At 36.1% G+C, this 21,470-nt stretch overlaps 2 protein-coding genes across 5 annotated transcripts; one reads left to right on the top strand and one right to left on the bottom strand.

The window, feature by feature from the left end:
* On the top strand, nt 1,500–12,308 carry LOC107629773 (ATP-dependent DNA helicase mph1). Of its 2 annotated transcripts, none has more exons than XM_016332656.2 (23): nt 1,500–1,829; nt 1,925–2,192; nt 2,478–2,621; nt 2,842–2,924; nt 2,997–3,111; nt 3,226–3,317; nt 3,394–3,448; nt 3,542–3,663; nt 3,739–3,852; nt 4,698–4,891; nt 5,143–5,273; nt 5,921–5,981; nt 6,075–6,145; nt 6,513–6,562; nt 6,625–6,790; nt 6,921–7,048; nt 7,160–7,492; nt 7,631–7,685; nt 8,238–8,621; nt 8,738–9,160; nt 9,299–9,350; nt 9,886–10,026; nt 10,658–12,308. In XM_016332656.2, the coding sequence occupies exons 1-23, from the start codon at nt 1,776–1,778 to the stop codon at nt 11,136–11,138; spliced, it is 3,717 nt and encodes a 1,238-aa protein (XP_016188142.1). In that variant the 5' UTR covers nt 1,500–1,775; the 3' UTR covers nt 11,139–12,308. The 2 variants fall into 2 exon arrangements, with proteins under 2 accessions (XP_016188142.1, XP_020973927.1); XM_021118268.1 differs by having other exon boundaries at nt 1,501–1,829; nt 1,912–2,192.
* Nucleotides 12,196–16,153, bottom strand: LOC107629775 (TVP38/TMEM64 family membrane protein slr0305). Of its 3 annotated transcripts, XM_016332661.2 has the most exons (7): nt 15,477–16,149; nt 15,330–15,382; nt 15,043–15,135; nt 14,590–14,813; nt 13,917–13,983; nt 12,669–12,779; nt 12,196–12,530 (listed from the first exon to the last, which is right to left on the bottom strand). In XM_016332661.2, the coding sequence occupies exons 1-7, from the start codon at nt 15,889–15,891 to the stop codon at nt 12,507–12,509; spliced, it is 987 nt and encodes a 328-aa protein (XP_016188147.1). In that variant the 5' UTR covers nt 15,892–16,149; the 3' UTR covers nt 12,196–12,506. The 3 variants fall into 3 exon arrangements, with proteins under 3 accessions (XP_016188147.1, XP_020973929.1, XP_020973928.1); XM_021118270.1 differs by lacking the exons at nt 12,196–12,530; nt 12,669–12,779 and adding an exon at nt 12,802–13,129 and having other exon boundaries at nt 15,477–16,151; XM_021118269.1 differs by lacking the exons at nt 12,196–12,530; nt 12,669–12,779 and adding an exon at nt 13,140–13,768 and having other exon boundaries at nt 15,477–16,153.

The following is a 21,470-nucleotide window of genomic DNA, read 5'->3' as shown; positions in this document are numbered from 1 at the left end:
TTTGTGAGAAACCTTGTGCCACAAGTCGAGCTTTGTAGCGCACAACTTCATTTTTCTCATTTCGTTTTCTCACAAATACCTACCTATATCCAACAGGTTTTACATCTTCTGGTGTACGGACTACAAGTCCAAAGACTTCACGTTTTGCAAGTGAGTCTAATTCAGCCTTCATGGCTTCTTCCCATTTTGGCCAATCATTCATTTGTCGACATTTTTCGATTGATCTTGGCTCAAGATTCTTACTTTCATGCATGATTACGGGACATCGCGTTCTCCTTGGTCTTTCTCTGCTGTCTTCCCGGTTCTCCTCCGCGGTTTGTCTCGTCGGAGGTCGAGTGTAAATTAGGGGATCTCGCAGTCTTTTTGGCAACTCCCTGCTTTCCTCTTGGCTTTCGATTCTGATCGGGGGTTCGGGGTGCGTCTGGAACGACTTCTTTGGGGACTTCTCCCTCTCCTTCGAGGAGATCGGGATTGATCTTGTCCAGGAGATGGTTGGTAGCGCTCCCGGCTTGCTAGCTCGCGCTCTAGGTTCTGCACCCTGTGACGCAGCTCCTGCATTATTCTGGCGCTGTCACTGTCTGTTCCTCCAAAGGGGCGCCTCTCCTGAGAGCGCGAGGGTAGCTCGGGTCGTCGCGGGGGGGACCTTGTACATTCGCGGGAGGAAGCCACAGATGCCACCCTACCAGTTCGGGGAGCCATCTCTCCCCCGCGTGGTTCGCCTCCGTCATCCGCCTCCACAGGACCTAACATAATTGAGGACAGACCCCACAGACGGCGCCAATGTTCGGTACTTCGAGTACCGGACGGGTCGAGGGCGTTCTCCGGGTAAGATGGTGGGACTCGGCCTGGATCTACGTCTGGTGAGCGAGACGTGAGGTTGAACGACCTTCCGAGCTGCTGGGGTGCAAAAGGGGAGGGGGTGCCACCTGCAATGACACTCCGATGCTCAAGTCAGAAAAATTGTCCAGATGGCAGTAAGAGTAAGTGAGATAGTGACGTACCTTGGAAGAGGGGTAGAACCCTCCCCATATATACCCTGTCAGTAAAACGGACTCCACAGGGGAGGTCTCCTTCTTGAAAGCTTCCTCTCCCAATTGTCATATAACTGGCTACAGGAGAGCCAGTGTCCGGGTCGTGGTTCGAACGTGGGACGCCTGCTATGTCGGCCCCTCGGGTCGGGTCCTCCTTTACAAAAGACCGGATCGGACAATGCACCGACTGGGCCGGGCCATAACAGTTATGTTAGGCCAATTCATATAAGGCAACTACTAATATTTCTATCTATGGTTTGTCTGAATGTATTTTGTTCATGAATAGTTGAACACAATAATGATTATCATTTAAAATTTCTGCTCTAATCCTGTAATTTTATATTTATTTTATTTTATGTAAGAAAAATTAAAATGATTAGATTTTTTTTGGTGAACAAAATGATTAGTTTTACAATAAGAATAAGCCGATAAGGTGAATAAATCGGCTTGTTTTTATTGTTGGGCCATTATTGATTCGAAGCACATGGCGACTCCAGAGCTCCCCGGACCCCAAAACACAAAAGCCCACACGGCGAACGAAAATTTGCGCTGTACGCCAGAGAATCCTTTAGCGCCAAAATTGAAATTTTATTTCTGGTTTCACTGTACGAGTTGTGGCTGAGAGTCCCTTTGCATAATCATAATCATAATCATCATTTTTTAATTTAATTATTAATTTTTGTCACCGAGCCTCTTCCTCGCTGCTGATGAACCAAAATCGGAGTGGGAGTTTTGAAATCTGAAATGATCGAAATGACATCCAATAACCCTTACGAAATCATAGACGATGATGATGAGGTATGGATATGGAATTCGATGGTAATTCACAATTGGTTACTACCTAAGTTAGCAGCTTTCTATCTCTCTCTGAATTGCTTAGTTATCAATTTTAGGGGTTTGATTGGGAAGCAGCTGCAAGAGAAATCGACGTCGTTTGCCAACAAAGCAAGTGTGTTAGCAGCAGTGGCTGTGATGCAAACGGGAAGGCGAAGGCGAAGGGAAACAATGGCGACTCATCCCGGCAATCCACTCTCGATCAGTTTGTGGTCACTGCCAAGAAGGAAGCCCCAGTGCTTCAGGCCCAACACGAAGAAGAAGAAGTCCCAACCTCCGCCATCCACCACATTGATGCCGACGCAGCCAAAACTTGGATATACCCTGGTACTTTGTCTCTCTCATTAATTTTTAAATTTTAAAAGTGTTCATTTTGAAATTGCGGATAGAATTCAGATGAAGGAGAAGCCAAGGGAGAGTGTAAAATCTAGAGAGGAATTTGTCATGATTAATTTTTCTCTTGGTAGTCCGGTTAGTTAGAGATAAATATGTAATAGATAGATAGATAATTGATTATCCTTAGGGATTATCCATACTGTATTATGAGATGTTTTTAGCTCACCTCAGCTTGAAGAACGATGTTGCTTTCTTTTACTTTTTTTTTTTTTGCAGTTAATGTTCCTCTCCGCGACTATCAATTTGCCATCACCAAATCCGCACTTTTTTCAAACACATTGGTGGCATTGCCAACAGGATTAGGCAAGACACTTATCGCTGCTGTTGTTATGTATAACTACTTCAGATGGTTTCCTCAAGGTAATGGTTTAAGTAACTGCCACTGTGGATCCACAACTTTTTATACATGGTTATATCTTTGTCTGTGATTGCCAATTTTACGTGCAACACAAGTATATTGGTATGTTTTACATCCTTATAAATGCAAGGAGAGAGCCATTCTCAGAATTTGCAACACAAGTCCTAATGCAAGGGTGGCTCCTTTTACATATTTGCTTTCTGCTGTTTCTTTCTGCAACAGGAAAAATAGTCTTTACTGCTCCTTCTCGACCACTTGTCATGCAGCAGATAGAAGCATGCCATAATATTGTTGGAATACCCCAGGTAGGAACTGTTTTCTCCTTCATCTTTCCTTGAAGGATAATTCTGAAAATTTTTGGGTGAACATAATTACAGAAATGGACAATTGATATGACGGGTCAAATAAGTCCTCCCAAAAGAGCTTGTTTTTGGAAAACAAAGCGGGTTTTCTTTGTCACCCCACAAGTGTTGGAGAAAGATATTCATTCTGGTGAAGTTCTTAATCTATTCAATATTTATCTGGATAATTATTTAAATGTTTTGTATTCTGTGCTTTGTTTCATTTGATATCCACTGACTTTGTTCATGATGTGATTTATTTAAGGTATATGCTTAGTAAAGTACTTGGTGTGTTTGGTTATTGATGAAGCTCACAGAGCTACAGGAAATTACTCTTATTGTGAAGCTGTTCGTGAGGTTTGTTTTTCAGTACATGTTTATTCTTCATTTATACTATGTAAAGTTGATTTATCCCAGTTGTCTTTCTTTGTAGCTGATGGCTGTACCAGTGCAACTTAGAATATTAGCATTAACTGCAACCCCAGGATGTATGTTGGTAACTTGGTATTAACCAAATTCTAATTTGGTTGTTGTTTACTTGAAAAACCAGTTTGTGCTCTAATTCTAAGTGTGATATTCAGCAAAGAAGCAGACAGTCCAGCATGTTATTGATAATCTTCATGTCTCCAAGCTTGAATATCGCAGTGAAGTTAACCATGACGTTATCCCATATGTTCATAACAGGAAGATAGAGTTGGTAGAGGTAGTCAACCCATACCTATGTGGAATTTAAGGTTATATGTTTACCTTTTTGAGATCTTTGTCTCCATATTACCAGGTTGCAATGGGCCAAGATGCTGCAGAAATAAATGATAAGCTTTTGGATGTCATACGTCCAATAGTAGCAAGGCTTAATGATATTGGGGTCATTCAGAATAGAAATTATCGTACTGTATGGCTCATTACCTACTAATTTCTTAATTTTTCTCCTGGTTTCAGATTTTCTTGCTTACCTTTTAATAGCAAATAATTACACGAGTTAGCAATGTTTTCATTGAAGCTCCTCAAAGAATGGATTGTGCTTCTTCTCCCCCTTTGTTATTAATCACCTATTGAAGAACCATTTTAAACTCTAAAGTTGGCTTTTTATTTTAATGAGTTCTATTAAAATCATAGGGTGTAAACATAGTCAGATAATTTTTTGGAAATGTTTAACAATAAATAAGGCATTTTAATCCTTAACATATATGATACTGGAAAGTAACAACAGTAAGTCCTTGCTTATACTTGTCTTTTTTCTGTTCTCTTTCTTTCCTACATTTCTGTCAAACTGTTCTCGCGACACCCATTGTCAACTTAGAAAGCCTTTTTGTGCGTTACACCCAAGATGTTAAATAATAGTTTGTCCAGAGCTGTTCTGAGTAATAAGTTCAATACAGTGATAGTGATATGGCAGGAGCATTGATTAGTAGCATTGTTTCATAAATTTGTAATTTCTACGACGATCCCCGTTTGGATTCCTTTAGACTTGTTCGACTGCATGGACATTTCTTTTTCTAGTCACATTGCCGAGCTTCTAGGAAATTATATGCCTGTCCCTGATGTTTATTATCCAACTGCTTTGCATGAACAATTAAAAAGTTGATTATTTCTAATTGGTTTTTCTTAGCTATTGCTATTAAGCTTCGTTTTCTTCTCATTGTTATCTAACATTTCTTTTGGCCTGAACTATAACTACGAAGACTTGATTAGACACGTTAATCACCAATTACACTTTATCTTTTGAATGATTGACAGTTGAGCCCTTGTACGTTACTTGAAATAAGGGAAAAGTTTCGTCAAGGACATAGGCAAGACCTTTCTAATATCAACAATGTAGATGTCGAAGGGTATTTTGGGGTTCTTATCACTCTTTATTACATCCATAAGCTACTTTCAAGTCATGGAGTAAGGCCAGCACAAGAAATGCTTGAAAGAAAATTGAAGCAAGGGTAGGCCCTTGTTATACATTTATACATAAGTGTGCATAAAAAAAGTTGCTTTTGGTTATTATATACAGATATGATTTTTTTTTAAAACCTACTCTGTATGCAATAGAAATTTTAAAATATTTTGAATTTTGTTGGTCCCTATGCTTGTATGTTCGTTAGTAAATTTATCCCGTTAAGGGCTTTCTGAGGATATTTTCATTATCTTTTGCATTTATTGTTCTATGCTAACCTCGTCAAAGTTTCAATACAAGGTTTTTCGCAAAATATATGAGTAAAAATGAAGTTATGCTGAAAGCAAGGCAACTGATGCAGCAAAGCTTGTCTCATGGAGCATCTAGTCCTAAGCTCTCCAAAATGCTAGAAGTACTACATGATCATTTCAGTATGTAAAATTTCTGTTGTCAATTATGTGTATTTTAATAATTGGGTTAATTATCATTTATCAATATCAAGGGTGTTGATTTTTTTATTTATGCTGCTGAGTGCTGACAGTAATGTAACAAAAAGAAATAAAAATGCTAAAAAAAAAAAGAATTGTCGCCAGAATTGTACTGCCAGAATGATGTATGTGGCAATATTATTATGCTGGTTATTTTATAAAAAGATGCCCTTGCGCTTATTTCATGTTTAGCTGGTAAGAAGTGTATATTAAGGAGGCTTGGTATTATGTTTCAGAGTTTGTGAAAATTAAGATGAATATGAAAAAATGATCAAATTTTGGTGCTTTTATATTTTCTACTATACTTTCCTCTAGATGATCCTTTTGCTTAATTTTATGAATTTTTGCTGAAAGTTGAAATTGATGAGATGAGGGTTTTATAATAGAAAGAAACAAAGGAACTAAGGAAGCAAGAAAACTTGCAGAATGCTTTTTCTAGTACTATAAAAATTATTTGTCACCCTATCCGTGATTTAAGGAGTATTGCTTCTTGATAATGTGAAAAAAGCATTATTCTATTCTTCTGAACCAGAAAATTTGCAAATGGATGTAATGCGCATCAGTGAATACCATCTTTGTTGTGCTTGCAGAAACCAATGATCCCAAAAGTTCAAGGGTGATTATCTTCTCCAATTATAGAGAGAGTGTCAGGTAAAATACAATTGTGTGATTTCTGTATCTTATTCTGTGTAGTTTACAATGACCTTCTGCCAAATTGAATTTTTTTGAATGATAATACAATAGGGACATTATGGGTGCACTTGGAAACATTGGGGAACCAGTCAGAGCTACAGAGTTTATTGGTCAAAGTTCAGGTATTTGATGTGACATTCCTTTTTTTTAATTAAAATAATAACAAAAAACAAAAAACACGAGAGGTAAAAGTAAAACAAACTAAGCCAGCCTAACACTAACTCTGAGGTATGTCACCCCAGCCTTGTCCTCCTGAATATATTGTTGCATCTTTGTTGTGGCCTCTATCCAGAACTGGAAGCGGATTGCATCGTCCTCCCCTCTTAATTTATTTTTGCCTAATTGTTAAATTGTTGTTGACATATGCATCTTTCTTCTTCTGTTTATTTATTCATAAGAAATATCTTATCCTTGATAATATAAATTGTTTCCTTCATTGTTATTATTATGTCATTCATGAAAGAATATTTTCATTTTAATGATTTACAGGGAAAGCAATGAAAGGTCAGTCCCAAAAAGTTCAACAGGCTGTGCTGAAGGTAAGTGTTTCATTTAGTATTAGTATTAAAACTCTTTCATATACTTACAATGTTTACCACAGAAATTTCGGTCCGGTGCCTACAATGTTATTGTTGCTACATCAATTGGTGAAGAAGGTCTAGATATAATGGAAGTTGATCTTGTCATATCTTTTGATGCAAATATTTCACCACTTAGAATGATTCAGCGAATGGGAAGAACTGGAAGAAAGCATGATGGACGAGTTGATATCCTTTGGTTTCCAGTTTTGTGTATTGGCTTGTTAACAATGAGAAGCAATCAATGTTGATGGGGAAATCTTATTTCATGTTCTACAGAAGTTTAAGCATTTGTTAATGATTCCTTAACAATTCTTACTAATTTTAGCTTGTGAAGGGTCAGAGTTGAATGGCTACTTGCGGAAGAAGGCAAAGAGCAAGACTATAAGTAAACACATGCGAAATGGGGGTGTAGATAGCTTCAACTTTCATCCTAGTCCAAGAATGGTTGGAAACTATTAGATAAATTTAAACTCCTCTATTCTCTGTTTTATGATTTTGTTTATGTTGGCACGTCTACTATGCTTATCATCTAAATCCTGTTAAATACTTTTGTAGATTCCCCATGTCTTCAAACCTGAAGTTCAATATGTTGAGATGTCAATTGAGAAATTTATTCCCCGTGAAAAGAATGTGAAAGATGTCCCTCTTCCATTTTCTCCATCCAAAGATAAACTCACTGTTGCTGAAATGGATTTACTTAAAATGTATTTCCATTCTACTGAGGAAAATACAAGTAGATTGTCTCTCATTGCCTTTCCTTACTTTCAAACCTTTCCTTCTAGAATTCATAAAGTGAAGCATTCCCTTAGAACAATGATGCTTATAGACGCAATGCAGCATTTGCAAGGATTAGAAATGTGTCCCGGAAATGACAAAACTACTCTTCAGGTTTTACATCCTTTCCTAAATTAGTGTTACTACCATACTGTTAAATATGACCATAGATTCACAGTCATGCTATGGTCTGTTTTTTTTTCTTATTTTATTATTGTTCAGTAAAATGATGATGCCTTCTGTTTAATTCAGGAAGGTTCGTGTTTAGGAAATAGCAAGCCGTTTTCCATTTCTGAGGCCAAACATGGTACTTATCATCTGTTCATTTTTCTGCCCTAACTTGGACAATAAAGACTGTAAGAATCAACACACCAAGTACAAGGCCTGTTTTAGATAAAGTATCCAATGTGATTCCGGAATGGGGATTAATTTTGTTTCATTTTTATCTTTCCTTTTTTTAAAAAAAATGTGGAGTAACTGTTCTCTCTCCACCCCACCTTATTCCGCGCCTTCTGTGTGTGTGTGTTTTGTTGTGAAATAATTCTGCAATTTCATGTGAAAAATATAAGGTTTTTGGGTTAAAATTCCATAATATTTTGCTTTTCTAAGTGTGCTATTATTCCTCTTATTGTCATTTCAATTTATGTTTCACAAAATTGTCAACATGATAGAAAAAAATGGTGGTGCAATACTACAGATTTCATTTTCCATATTAATTCTTTCTTGATGGGACTTATCCTTTTCTGTGAAGTAGCATTTTCAACTTGTGTGAGGATTTCCCAAATACCAAAAAACATGTGAAATTTATATAATTCAGTAGCTAGTGGGAATTTCTTATTGTTTGTATCTTCTACTTCAGACACTGAATCATGCTATAGGCATACAATGGAAAGGAATGTTGACACCGTAAATTGTATGAACTTGGATTCCCATCCTTTGAGGATTAAAACCAAAGATACTATTGATCTAACTATACAAGAAGATAGTACTTTCGATGACTTGATTGAGCATGAAGAGGATTCACTCCAGGGTGATGAGATAGTTCCCGAGACTCCGGTTGCTAATAAAAGTGCATCAAATGGAGGAGATAATGCTGGTGAAACGACCAACCTTTTGGTCAAGACTTCATTGTTTCCAGAAGATGTATGCATTAATGGCATTAGAGAAGGAGAATTTAGTCCTCGCTTAACTGATTTCATTACAAGTGGTGTTGTTCCAGAGTCTCCAGTTGATGATGAACAAGGTTAGTGTCTTCAATCATAATGTACCTTTGCACACTATATTTGACTTTTTTTTATACGATTGAGTGTGTTTTTTCACAGTGACATATAATTACTTCTGAAACATTTAATTTTCCAGAGAAATCAAGAGGCAAGTCTATAATTCGAGACTGTATTTTGCCTGTTCGACTCCACGAAGAACAGGATACATGTCCCTTGAGTTCTATGCGAAGTGAAAAAGTTGTAATTGAGGGCAGTACTGGAAAGAATGTCTCTGATTCTCCAGTAGATAATGGAACTCGAACTCCTTTACTTGAGTTGAAGAATTCTGCAATTAAAAGACGACGCATCATTATTTCCCAAACTGAGGAAGGTCACTCACACATGTCTGACCCAAGCTTCAGGGAAGAATCACATTTAAGCTCTGGTAAAATGCCTGGAACTGTAAGTATTCAACCTTTGCGCAAATTTAAAAGGTTGCGGAAAGCTGCAGATGGTGACAGCAAAGTTAATCAGGAAAACAATGATCCCACCCGATATAAGCATGTTCAAAGTCATTTTGGTGAGTCTGATGCACCCTTTTCCTTTGTTGAACTAAATGTAGAAGTATTTCTACCACGTTGAACATAATTTTTAACTAGTTCCATAATGAATATATGCGAAAACTAAGAGGTTAAGCTGTCCTACTTTTGCATTTTAGGTAAAAGGAAATCAACGAATGATGTGAGAGACTTCATTGAGGAGGAAGCTGAGTAAGTTTAAGCCAAACATTCGCCGAATCTTGCATTTATCAATGTTGTTGTTGATGATCATGATGATGTTGTAGTTGTTTGAAAATTAACATTGAAGTTAGCATATTTTTCATTGATGATTGAAGATAGGATTAAATGTTTTTTGGTTCAAAATTCATAACTATTTGCTTGACTGACTATAATTTTGTTTTTTGATATTGATCCAAACATTTTCAAATTTTATTGGTTCTTAAAACTTATGATGAATTTGTTTCAAGAAGTTCAAACTATTATTTAAATGAGTTAAACATGTAAAAAGAATATTATTTCAGTTTAACAATAAAAAACGACCCAGAATATGGTAGGAAGTGAACCAAATATCTGTACAAAATTTGAACCAAAAATAAAAAAGGAATCAAAATCAAAATTTGCGATATTTCTAGTACCATTATATTCAACCTAAAAGATATATTGAAATATTATGCAAGGAATGTGCATATATCATGGACATTTTGTGAAAGCATATCCAATATGATGAGCTATTCAATGTCTGCAGGGTTTCTGCAGAGGCAAATGTATCTAGTGACGAAGATGGAGAAGATGATGTTTCTTATGACAGTTTCATTGATGACAGGACAAACCCTATAGGAGAAAGTCAGCCTGAAGTTAGTAGAGTGGACATGATGGCAATTTACAGGTATTTTATTCATATTCCTCATTTGTCAGCTTTCCATAGGAGGATGCATAATTCCAGACATGGTAGCAAAATAACTCATAAATTCATCTTATAAAATAAACAAAGTGGATTGGTTGGTTCAAGTGGTCTACACTTGTTCCCTTGAATAAGATTGCAGGATTCAAACTTGGTAAATGAATTAATGAAAATAAGAAGATAAAAACAAGCGACTGAACAGATTAGTCGGAGTATAGGTAATGTTAGGTGTTGACCTTTGGTTGGGTGATTCTGTTGAATAATTGGCATATCAATGAGTCTACGAAGACAAAGAAAGTTTAAATTTCCTAATCAACCATTAAGCTTGAAGAAAAAAAAATTGAAGAATGATAAGATGAAATTGCTTTTTAAATCACTAGATGAAATTGAAGAATGATAAGAATGATAAGAGACGAGGCTAGTGTATGTTTTAAAAAAGCAATGTCACATTTTCAAAGAGAAACCTTGTGACTAATTAGTGAGGCGTTTCACAATGTACATACCTTTACCTCTTGTATTATCCTTGTTTCTTTCTTTGCTAGTTTGTAGTATATAGAATCTTGTCAACTTGATATTAAAGTTGCATAATGACTCACTAGAATCAACTCTGCTGCAGGCGTTCTTTGCTTAGTCAAACGCAGATAAATGGAAGTTACAGCTCTTCTGCCATGTTCAGCCCTGACAGTGTTACTAATGGAAGTGGGGGCTCTTCAGGCAAGACAGTAATGAGTCATGTTCATGGCAACTGCATAGACCAAGAAAAAGTGCCTTCAACTAGTTCCCTTACAGGAAACGTTACAAGTCGTAAAAGATTGTCCCTTTATCATTCAGGAGGACACCTTCCAACTATGAACCTTGAACAAGAATTTGCACTTCAATCAAAGAAAGACTTGGTGGATGCCCCTGATTTTACTGTGGATTATCAATGTGATGATCAATTTTATAACGACCTTGATCTTGATGAGTTGGAGGCACAAGCAATCTCACTTCATAAAAAGAAATTAGGTTTGTCAACTCAGAAGCAAGATGCAATCCCTCTACCTCCCTCTCTGAAGGAAGATAGCTTTTGGGCTCCATCGTTTGACCTCGGCATATGAGAAACAATTGATGCAGCTTGCTACTTCCGTTTTGTATATTGGTTAGATTAGATAAATCTTTATGATTCACCTTTTTGTATATTCATTTATGTGGATTCACGCCCCAATGTTGTTTGGCTCCCCCTCTTATGGACATTGCTAAGGTCAATTACGACGGGAGTGTTTTTACTGATTGGTATTTGGCTGGCTTTGGTTGTGCCATTTGTGACAGCGCAAGTAAATGGATCAAGGGCTGTTTGGATTACTGTCACAATATTAATGTCTTACATAGTGAGCTATTTGCAATTTGGAGAGGTCTGGTGCTGACTACGGTGTCTGGCCTGGGGAGAATCTGGTGTGAAAGACAGCATTGATGCTTTCTCTTTGGTTAACAGTACTGAAGATACATGGGCTCTTATGTGAGAATGGAAGGTTATCATCAAGTTCATTCAGCGCTCCGCTGCATGCTTAGGACGGCTGAGTCCACAGGTTCCATATGTAGCCCAGACTGTGCTGTCGAGGCTCATGTGGCTAGCGATCTGGCCTCTTCGGATTCCCCTGTTCTGTTTCTTTTCTTTGGGAGCTTGGGGGACTACACAGCATCCCAATGTTGATATGGTGATGAATTATAAGCACAACAAATGGACATCATATCACTAGGCTTTTGGTTAATGCTATACAGCACGCAATATTGTTATTTATCATGAGGGATATTTATTCATTTTTACATAAGATCATTATGTCGATTCATCTGTAATTATAGTTAGTTTATTACAAAAGATGGATATCAATATTTTCCTAGTGACACTAAACTCCCATTTGAGGAGACATTAATAAAAAGTAACTGCGTGATTTTTATTTTATATTTTCACATAAAATAGTAAACAAAAGTTTATTATGTTCTTGAAAAATAAAATTACTCTTTATACATATAATTATCAATGAAACCTAGAAATGAAACAAGTCAAAACCAGTACATACTACCTACCTAACAACTAACAAGAAGTTTTCTCAGCGGGTTTTTCAGGTTTTCGTTGTCTCTCGATAGCCCTAACCACTTCTCAGCAACCTGACTTACTTTTATGTGTATATTCCCTTTCTGCCAGCACGTTGTAGAATTATAGACGACGCAGGCAAACTATTCCAACAATGTAAGGGGTACAAGAGGGAAACATGATTTTCCTTCCTACCTTAACCTTAATTCATCGACAAGAATATTTTAATTTACAAAGACGTGCTGTGTACATCAATTTCCTTATTTCTTTTTTTTTTTTCATTTTTATTTTTATCTTTGGTTACTGATACTTTATTTATGAGACATCAGTTTCCCAATGCTGAGTTGACTTTGTCTTCATTGGCAAATGCTGACTTCTGTCTACTCTCTAAAGACTACTCAATATCCTTTATAGCATCCTGCATTTTAACACTGGTGAGTCAGATCGCAGGCTCGGTAATGCAACAAGTGAATTACTTCTCTATTTCTCAATGATGATCACTTTTGCATGTATCTTAGAATGCAAAATTGCAAATGCGACTATCATTAGGCAATACCTTTGCAAGTCGAGTTACATATGCAGCAGCTAATCCAGTGGCTAACAGTCCTAGCCCAAGCGTCAGCAGCTGATTGCTTCCTCCAAGTACATTAAGATCAGATTCTTCTTGCTGTCAATGAAAAGCACAAGTGATATCAAGCAGCCAATCAATAATTAACAGAGGTCCTGAAGGCAAACAACTATTGCATTTAAAAACAGCAACTAGTGTAAACAAACGATATATGATTTCACCAACATAATTTCATTCACCCTGTCAGGATATTAGGATTCTTAGCATAGTCTGCCTTCACTCTTTCAAGTGTAATCTATTCATTTGTACCTATGTCCCTTTTTCCTGGTGTAGTCCAGGCAGATAAGTTATCCATTCAAGACAAACTTGTGGCTGAAATAATCTGAGTGAGAGACGGCCTTAAAGAACTTGAGATTCATCACAAATTAAATAGATGTCACAGTCTTCCCCTACAAACGAATATCGACATATAGGAGGCAAGAAACCATAAACTCGTTGAACCAACTTTGATACCATATAACAGATACCTACTGCAGCTATGGATGTCATCCAACCAGGACATAAAGTGCATAAAGTGCCAACCACTAAAATTAACAATGTATACTTCATATGCTAATGCCCATAACACTCTGATCTGACTATATCTCCCATCGAAAATTAATCTTTCTACACATAACCTTAACTTTTTTAAGTTTTGCTGTAGATCTGCCAAGGAATGCTGTACCAGGTTTTCCAATGAGCTTTTGTGAAATTGCAATATCGATCAAGGGTAAATACACTGATCTCTTGAGATTTGGTTTACAATACAGATGGCACCTATTAATTTTTCATGCCTAAACTAACCTCGCATTTATATGGGAGGTTAATGTGACATTTACAAAATACAGGATCATAAAGTGTCATTAAAAATACATCTTATGGGAAGTTAGTATATATTTTTAAAAATAGAAGGGTGCATTATGTAATATCACCTAATCTCATGGAAAGTCAATGTAATCTACTTTTTGTTAATGAAAACAGATACCAAACAGTATGCCAACATGCCTTTCAGCATCATCCATTTCTTCCTTTAACACCATCTCATATTCCTTCCAAGAAATATGCATAAAAAAGATGAAGAGAACAAAACAACATGAAGGTACTGTAGGGCAAAGCAATAAAATGATAATGACTAAAGTACTAGCATAACAAGAACACAATGCCATTTTCTTTTTAAATAACTAAGTGCGAACTCACAATTATTGCTCTTCCAAAAGCACCAGCACTAACGTAAGCCCATGTTCCTGGAAGCATCCCCAACCAACTGCATGATAATCATTAGTTAGCTTCAAATTTGACATTCAGGGCAATTCCATTTAATATAAACTTAATAACAGATTTCCCAGTTTAATTTTTTTAGAGCACAATGAATTAATGGCATTTTATAATAAAATAACCTCTGATGAATCAATGCAAACATATTTTCACGAAGTTGTGCCTAGTTGAAATTGTTACAATAAAATTCATCGGAAAGCACCTGATCATAAAAGCTGTGGTCTTAAGTTTTTACCACCAGTTCATAACATTGCAAAACATTAACAATCATTGGAAAGCCAGTGCATCTTCCAAATTCAACTAGAATCTAGATGAGGCTACTGTCAAAATTTAGAGTCGCTAAAGTGTTGCATCACTTGTTATAGGAAATATTGAGTAGCGTAAAGACTTGCCTACATAAGTTACCATTCATAGCAAGTTAAAATTTTGTTTTCTAATCCAGTCTACTTTTTAGCATTAATGACACAAGAACTTATGAAACTTTTCCACAACTAGTTTTAAATACAAAATATTATTTCCAGATAAGTAGCATAAAGTTTAAAAACACAACGGAAATCAGTATAAAATTGATATTAACTAATAATAAGCACCATACCTTCCCAATACATATGGAACAAACTTGACAGATGTTAATCCATATAAATAATTCCCCAAAGAAAATGGGAGCAGAGGGCTCAAACGAAGCAGGGTTACAACCCTGAACCCATTCTCTCCAATTGCTTTGTCAATAGCAAGAAACTTCTTGTTTCCTTCCACAAGTTTCAAAATCCGCTCACGAGCAAAATATCGTGCAATTAAAAAAGCAACACTTGCTGCCACCTGCAATCCCTTCAAGTATTAGATTCAAAGCAACACTTGCTGCCACTTATATATGTAATTGTACTAAAAGTATTTGATCAAATAGCATGATTCTTAATTAATGATTAGTATACTTATGAACAACAGTGCATTAACTTGAAACAAGAAAATATCGACATAATTACACAGATTTGTAGTCAATACAAACAAATGACCCAACACAAATGAATCGAAAAAGAAATTGACTCACTGTTCCACTAATGGAGACTATGATGGTGCCAATAACAGACCCAAAAAGAAGTCCTGCTGACATTGTTAAAGGAATAGCAGGAATTGCAAGTATCTGAGACAACATCAAAATGTAAACACAAAAAGTCAGGTCAAAACAACATCCACAGCAGAAGACGAAAACAAAAATATAATGATAGAGACAAGAAAGACAATATAACTTGAAGGGAACAAACTAATGTGCACATAACAACACCGAATTTGCATATGAAGCATTAAGCATTGAAATTGAAGGAAGGAAAATGATACCTCCAATCCAGCATAAACTGCTACAAATAATGCATATCCAGCTGGACCATAACCTGGCACGCACACAGAAAACAAAACCGTTAAAACAGAAGAAGAATTCGAAGACGAAGAAGAAGAAGAATGGTTGGATGTCAGAATCAGTTAGACCTTCGATGAAGACGGAGAACTGACTGAGGAATGAGTTGATTTGGTCCTTGTAGAAATAGCCAACAGAGGCAAAGCCGCCAACGGTGCCGACAAGCAACAGACCGGCGAGGAGTGTGCCGGTCAAGGTGGAGGAGGAGGAGGAGGAGTCAGGTTCGTTGTTCTTATCGGCGTCGACATCGACGTCGTCGTTGGGGCTAAAAAGACGCTTGATGGTGGAAGGAGCAGTGGTGACCTTGCGGAGCTGCTCCTGCTGCTTCTTCTTGGTCTGCTTGAGGGAAGAGCATGGAGAGAGGAAGTGGAAGCGGCGGTGCCCATGGCCGTGGGGAGTGAAGATGAAGGAAGAAGAAGAGGTGGTGGGTTTGCGAGTGTGAAGAATGGAAGAGGAGAGGCATGGCAATGAGAGTGTGCGCGTCATAGCATATGCTATTGCTAGCTATGCCGGCTACACTGTACGGTGCAGTTGTAGAAGCGAAGAGGAGAGTGTGGATGGATGAAGATGTAGATGAAGATGAAGGAAGGAAGGTTCTTGCTGTTGCTGTGCCTCACTCTTCTTAGCTCGATTCATGTGTTTGCGTTTCCCATTATTATTTTTGTGGCTCCCCTTTAAAAGCAGACTCCCTCTCTCCCCTAATCTATTATCGCTCCAAAGTCCAAATGCCTCGTCTGGAATATTCCTCCAATACACACGCAGTTTGTTGTGTCAACGATAATTCAGGTACTCGTGTTATTACTTTTTCCCGCAAGGGTTTACAAAAAAAGGTTAGATCACCTGATCACCCGTAAATATTATTTTTTTAATATTTAATTAATAATAATTTATATTTATATTTATAGATATTTTATATAGATATTTTATATATAAAATATATAATTTGTATTTATATTTATTAAAATTTTATATACATAAATTAATATAATTTATACTCATATTTTTTAAAATTTATATACATATATTAATAAAATTTATTTATTAAAAATAATTTAATATTTGTATTGATAAAAACTAAAAACTATTGACTCCCACAAATTTTTTGATCTAATATATCTTTTATATTGTTATTAGCACATTAATTGAAAAATAAAATTAAGCATTAACTATAACATTATTTTTAGGACAAGTTATATAAATAAATTAAATTGGTTTTGAATTTAACAACTTTATCCTGTTTTAATTTTATGTAAATTGTTATAGGTTGTAGCGGTTTAAAATTTACACGTAATTCGTTACAAGATAGTGCGGATTACATTAAAATTTGTGCTATGCAGAAATTGTTAGAAGGTATCGTGGTTTATAAAAAAATTCCACAATGCATAAATTGCTATAAGGTCCAACGGTTTATGAAGAAATAGCGACTACTCTAATTCGTTAGAGGGTGCAGCAGTTTACATGTAATTTGGCTAAAAAACTGCAATAACCAGCAGCTGATTCTTCATTCGGTAGAAAAAGAGAAAATTGTGGCTTGAGAGAGGGAGGAGGAGGCTGGAAGAGAATTTGAAAAAATTGAGGAGATCATATTCAAGTGGGACCATGGCAAACGAAAATCACTCGTACCGGCTCAACAGTGTTATTCACGTTGCCGGAGGCATCAATGAAGAGGTTAGTTTGTTTTCTGTTTTATTATGTAATGTTTTTGGTATTTTTGTGTATTTAAAAGATTGGATAAATAGCACACATTCATGTGTACTTTGATTAGAATTTTTTTTATCAGTAATTTATTTATTAGACTTTAATATATTAGAATTTTTATGTTTTTTATTCTCACTTTTAAAAGATTAGTTAGATAATAGCCATATATTTTTCCACTGGATTAGGACATTTTTAGGAATAATTTATGATTTAGGCTTGTGTGAATTAGTATTTAATTAGGGTGTGGTTATTTTTATCAAATGATGTAGTTAAGTAGGTGTATTTACAGCATTTAAAGGCAACAGAATATGCTTCTACATGAGTATATCATACCTTGTTTGAAAATAGTTGGTTTGTATCACTTGGTTAGGCTGAATACTCATTGGTTCTGGTTGGATGAGCCATGGTGAACGCATTTATTGCGAGATAACATCTTGAGACACACACGTTTTACAAGTACATGGTAGATTCATTAACCTGATCACCAACTCTAACCGAAGAAGTCTTCAACAGTGCAATGGTTCCTTCTATGGTGGATTGCACACCAAGCATCTAACGGAACAACTTGCCATAAGACTCTTCCCAATCTTCATAGATTTGTGCTACTACCTTCTGCTTTTCCAGCCAAACACTCTTGTAAGTAGCCTGAATTCATAGGTTATTTCTGTAGCTTACTGCCAAACCTTTATCGTAACCGCAATATCTGCTCTAACTAACGGAAAGATCCTCGCACAAATGACATGATAATCAAGCTGTCGGTAATCGCTTGAAATCGATGTAGCCAAACAAGTTTCAGGCTCGTTGTACCTTCTAACCTCTCAGGTACCCTTTCGTCGCCGAAGTGTGATGCAAATTAACCACGTGCAACCTTTACCGAACTCCTTGTATTTTCCATGGTACTTAAGATTATCTGACTCTAATACACTGTAGTCAACTCCATGACAAATGCTATAATCCTTTACGCTAAACACAACTTCCATTTTACTTTGGAAAAATTGGCCAATCTGAAATTTCATAGGAGCGGTTCCATCATGTAATTTCTGACCCCAAAGATAGGATCTACATCTGACTGTTGGCCGATGGCTTCCAAGTTCAAAGTTGAGAAATGTGGAGGATGTTGCTGTGTGTTAGAACTTGATGGGCCATGTTGTATAGGTGGATTGCTTTGAGTATCCTCATCATTGTCTCCAAGTATGTCAACAGGTTTTTCGTCCAAATCATCATCTCGCATCGCATTTTCAACTCGATCCGGTTCACCCTCACCTACAAAATCAGGAATCAGACGAGGTGAATTAGCCATCTCAACTGCAATAGATGGAAGTTCAACCAATGGACAAGCAGGTGCAACCACAAGCATCGAGGTAGAAAGCACCCCAAGTCCCCAACACAGTCAATTGAGGATTCGGAGCTGATGTCCCAGAACTGTCGACACCATATTCCAACTTTGTATACAACTCATGTATTCTTACTTCTGAAAAACTTCGCAGACAATGAAATAAAACCTGCATATCTTCGTCGGATCCCATTACAAATGTGTCATACTTCACGCCAGTTGACACAACAGCAATAGAAATATTGTAAAATAATTTTTTCACTCACTTAATTCCACACACCCCAATTTTTTGCAATATACTAATTTTTAGCTCTGACAAGGTATTCGATGACCGGGTAAACACTCAGTGGGTCCCTATCACTAATGCCTTTTTCTATTTTGAATTATTCCAGAGCAATGCACTAGAGCTATGAAACTCTCCTCAATATCCATTGTGAAAATGACACTCTACTTCTTCACAATTATCTTCCATTTGTATATATAGAGAATCCACGTATACATACTTCGCTACATGGTGCAGTGAATTATGCTAATCAATGTTTTTCATAAACTGTTAGACCCTGTAGTGATTTATGCCGAGTTAAACTCCAAAATGGTCCCTGAGATTGGCGTTGTGCACTAAAATCGTCCCTGAGATTCCAATTGCACCAATTACGTCCATGAGATTGAAAAAAGTACACCATATTAGTCCCTGACCTATTTTCCATTAACGACGTGATGACATGGCATGATGACGTGGACTGTAAGTGACACGTGTCACTTCATGATTTGGCCACGTGTAATGGTATGATGATGTGGTGACCAGTGACACGTGGCATGCTGACGTGGATGGTTGTACCACGTGTCACAATGTTATTTGGCCACGTGTCTGTTTGTGCCACGTGTCGCAACAGTATCCGTCCACGTGTCATCCATTATGTCATCATTGTATATGCCCTAAATTAGTCCCTCACTTTGCATTAAGTGACTCATTTTAGTCCCTGAAATTGAATGTCGTGCACCAAACTAGTCCCTTTACCAGTTTTTTCTTATTTTTTTTCTATGAATTCAAAATTCTCAATATTTTTGAATGCATTAATTTCAATTCTATTTTTTCACATGTTCTTCAAATAAAAGTGGTTTTATAAATATTTTTTCTCTTGCAAATACCTTAACCGCCGACTTAGAATTGACGTGAAGGCTTTTCAAGCACCTTCACTACCATCTCCGACCTCTTTCAGTACTTTTATAAAATATTTTTTTTTCTCGTGGATACCCCTAATAACCGCTGTCTTGGAGTTGACGTGAAGGCATTTCAAGCTTCCCTCATTACCATCTCCGACCTCTTTCGTCTAGACTATAGAGGTCAAAGATGGTAGTGAAGGTGCTTGTAGTGCCTTCAATCTAGCTCATTTACACATAACGAAAATGTGTATTTCATAAGAAAAAAATGTTTATTTTAATTATTAATTTATTATTAAAAACACATTTTTTTTATGAAAAAAATGTGTCTAATCAATCATATAATTATTTTTTTATAATAACATACTTATATGTTACAAAATTTAACTATGTTAAATTATTAAAAAATTATATAATTAAAACTAAAAAGTAAAATTTTAAAAATTTTTATGGAAGCACTTGTATTTATATGATATATGAAAAAATAGAATTGAAATTAGTGTATCGAAGATATTAAAATTTTAAATTTAAAAAAATGAGAAAAAATTGGTGAAGGGACTATTTTAGTGCACGATATTCAATTTCAGGGACTAAAATGAGTCACTTAATGCAAAGTGAGGGACTAATTTAGTGCATATACAACGATGACATAATGGATGACACGTGGACGAATACTGTTGCGACACGTGGTATAAACAGACACGTGGCCAAATAACAGTGACACGTGGCACAACCATCCACGTCAGCATGCCTCGTGTCACTAGTGACCACATCATCATACCATTACACTTGGCCAAATCATGAAGTGACACGTGTCACTTACAGTCCATGTCATCATGCCATGTCATCACGTCGTTAATGGAAAATAGGTTATGGACTAATATGGTGCATTTTTTTCAATCTCAGGGACGTAACTGATGCAATTGGAATTTCAGGGACGATTTTAGTGCATGACGCCAATCTCAGGGACCATTTTGGAGTTTAACTCGATTTATGCATGATCCAAGTTCTTCAGAAACTACGACACCCTCTAACGATTTCTGCATGGCACGAAATTCAACGTAATCCACGCTACCTTGTAGCAGATTACATGCAAATTATAAACTACTATACCTTGTAGCAGTTTACATAGAATTAAGACATGACAAAGATGTAATCTGTTTCAAAAAATTGCAATTGCATAAATTTAAAGCCCAATTGATTTATTTATATAAAAATTATTCAAATTTATTATTTTTGGCCATTATTTTTAGGGGAGATGCTATGGTGCTGAAAGAAATATTCTTCAGCACCTGTGGAGAGTGCATGTCACATGATGGTGATTATACGTGTCTTGTTAAAGTGTTAATCATGGTTGGAGGTGCTGTAGTTGGAAGTAGATAATTCAGAAGAGGATTCTAGTGCTCAAAAGATTTGTATCAGACTCTCTTATTAACAATGAGATTAAAAAAAATAATGGATTTGATTTAGAAAAATAAGTATAATATAATAGTAATGAATTTTTTTTTTTTATGTTTGGACTGGATGGACGTGAAAACATTGCTTGGGCCGTAGATTATTATGAGCAAGTCAATTAGAGTTGGACTTTTTTTGTCTCAAAAAAACATAGAAAAGAGTTTATTTTAATGTCCAAAATATGCAACTATGCAGTCCAATTTTTAAAAGCAATAATAGTTAAGAAATTTATTTGGCCATGAAGATAATTAATAATTGAAAATTATATTGAGTACTAGAATAATTGTTTAAAAGCATAGTAGTTTATTTTGATATTTTAAAATATATATGTATATTTTTTATATAATAATTTAATTATGTTTATTTTTTTAGATAATTATGTACATAATGAATGTATAAATTTTTTTATTATAATACA

Source organism: Arachis ipaensis, chromosome B03 (genome assembly GCF_000816755.2).
Source record: "Arachis ipaensis cultivar K30076 chromosome B03, Araip1.1, whole genome shotgun sequence".
NCBI classification, from domain to species: Eukaryota; Viridiplantae; Streptophyta; class Magnoliopsida; order Fabales; family Fabaceae; genus Arachis; species Arachis ipaensis.
Note: the sequence above shows the minus strand (reverse complement) of the source record. Positions and strands in the feature narration are given on the sequence as shown.

What these genes read in the sequence shown, in the direction of transcription:
- LOC107629773 (XM_016332656.2), top strand. Translation starts at nt 1,776, where the DNA reads ATGATCGAAATGACATCCAATAACCCTTACGAAATCATAGACGATGAT. An exon ending in GGAGAAAGATATTCATTCTG is followed by an intron (nt 3,112 to 3,225) that starts GTGAAGTTCTTA and finishes GATTTATTTAAG; the next exon opens with GTATATGCTTAGTAAAGTAC. An exon ending in GCATGTTCAAAGTCATTTTG is followed by an intron (nt 9,161 to 9,298) that starts GTGAGTCTGATG and finishes TTTGCATTTTAG; the next exon opens with GTAAAAGGAAATCAACGAAT.
- LOC107629775 (XM_016332661.2), bottom strand. Translation starts at nt 15,891, where the DNA reads ATGACGCGCACACTCTCATTGCCATGCCTCTCCTCTTCCATTCTTCAC. An exon ending in GTTCTCCGTCTTCATCGAAG is followed by an intron (nt 15,383 to 15,476) that starts GTCTAACTGATT and finishes TGTGCGTGCCAG; the next exon opens with GTTATGGTCCAGCTGGATAT. An exon ending in TAGTCTCCATTAGTGGAACA is followed by an intron (nt 14,814 to 15,042) that starts GTGAGTCAATTT and finishes AAGGGATTGCAG; the next exon opens with GTGGCAGCAAGTGTTGCTTT.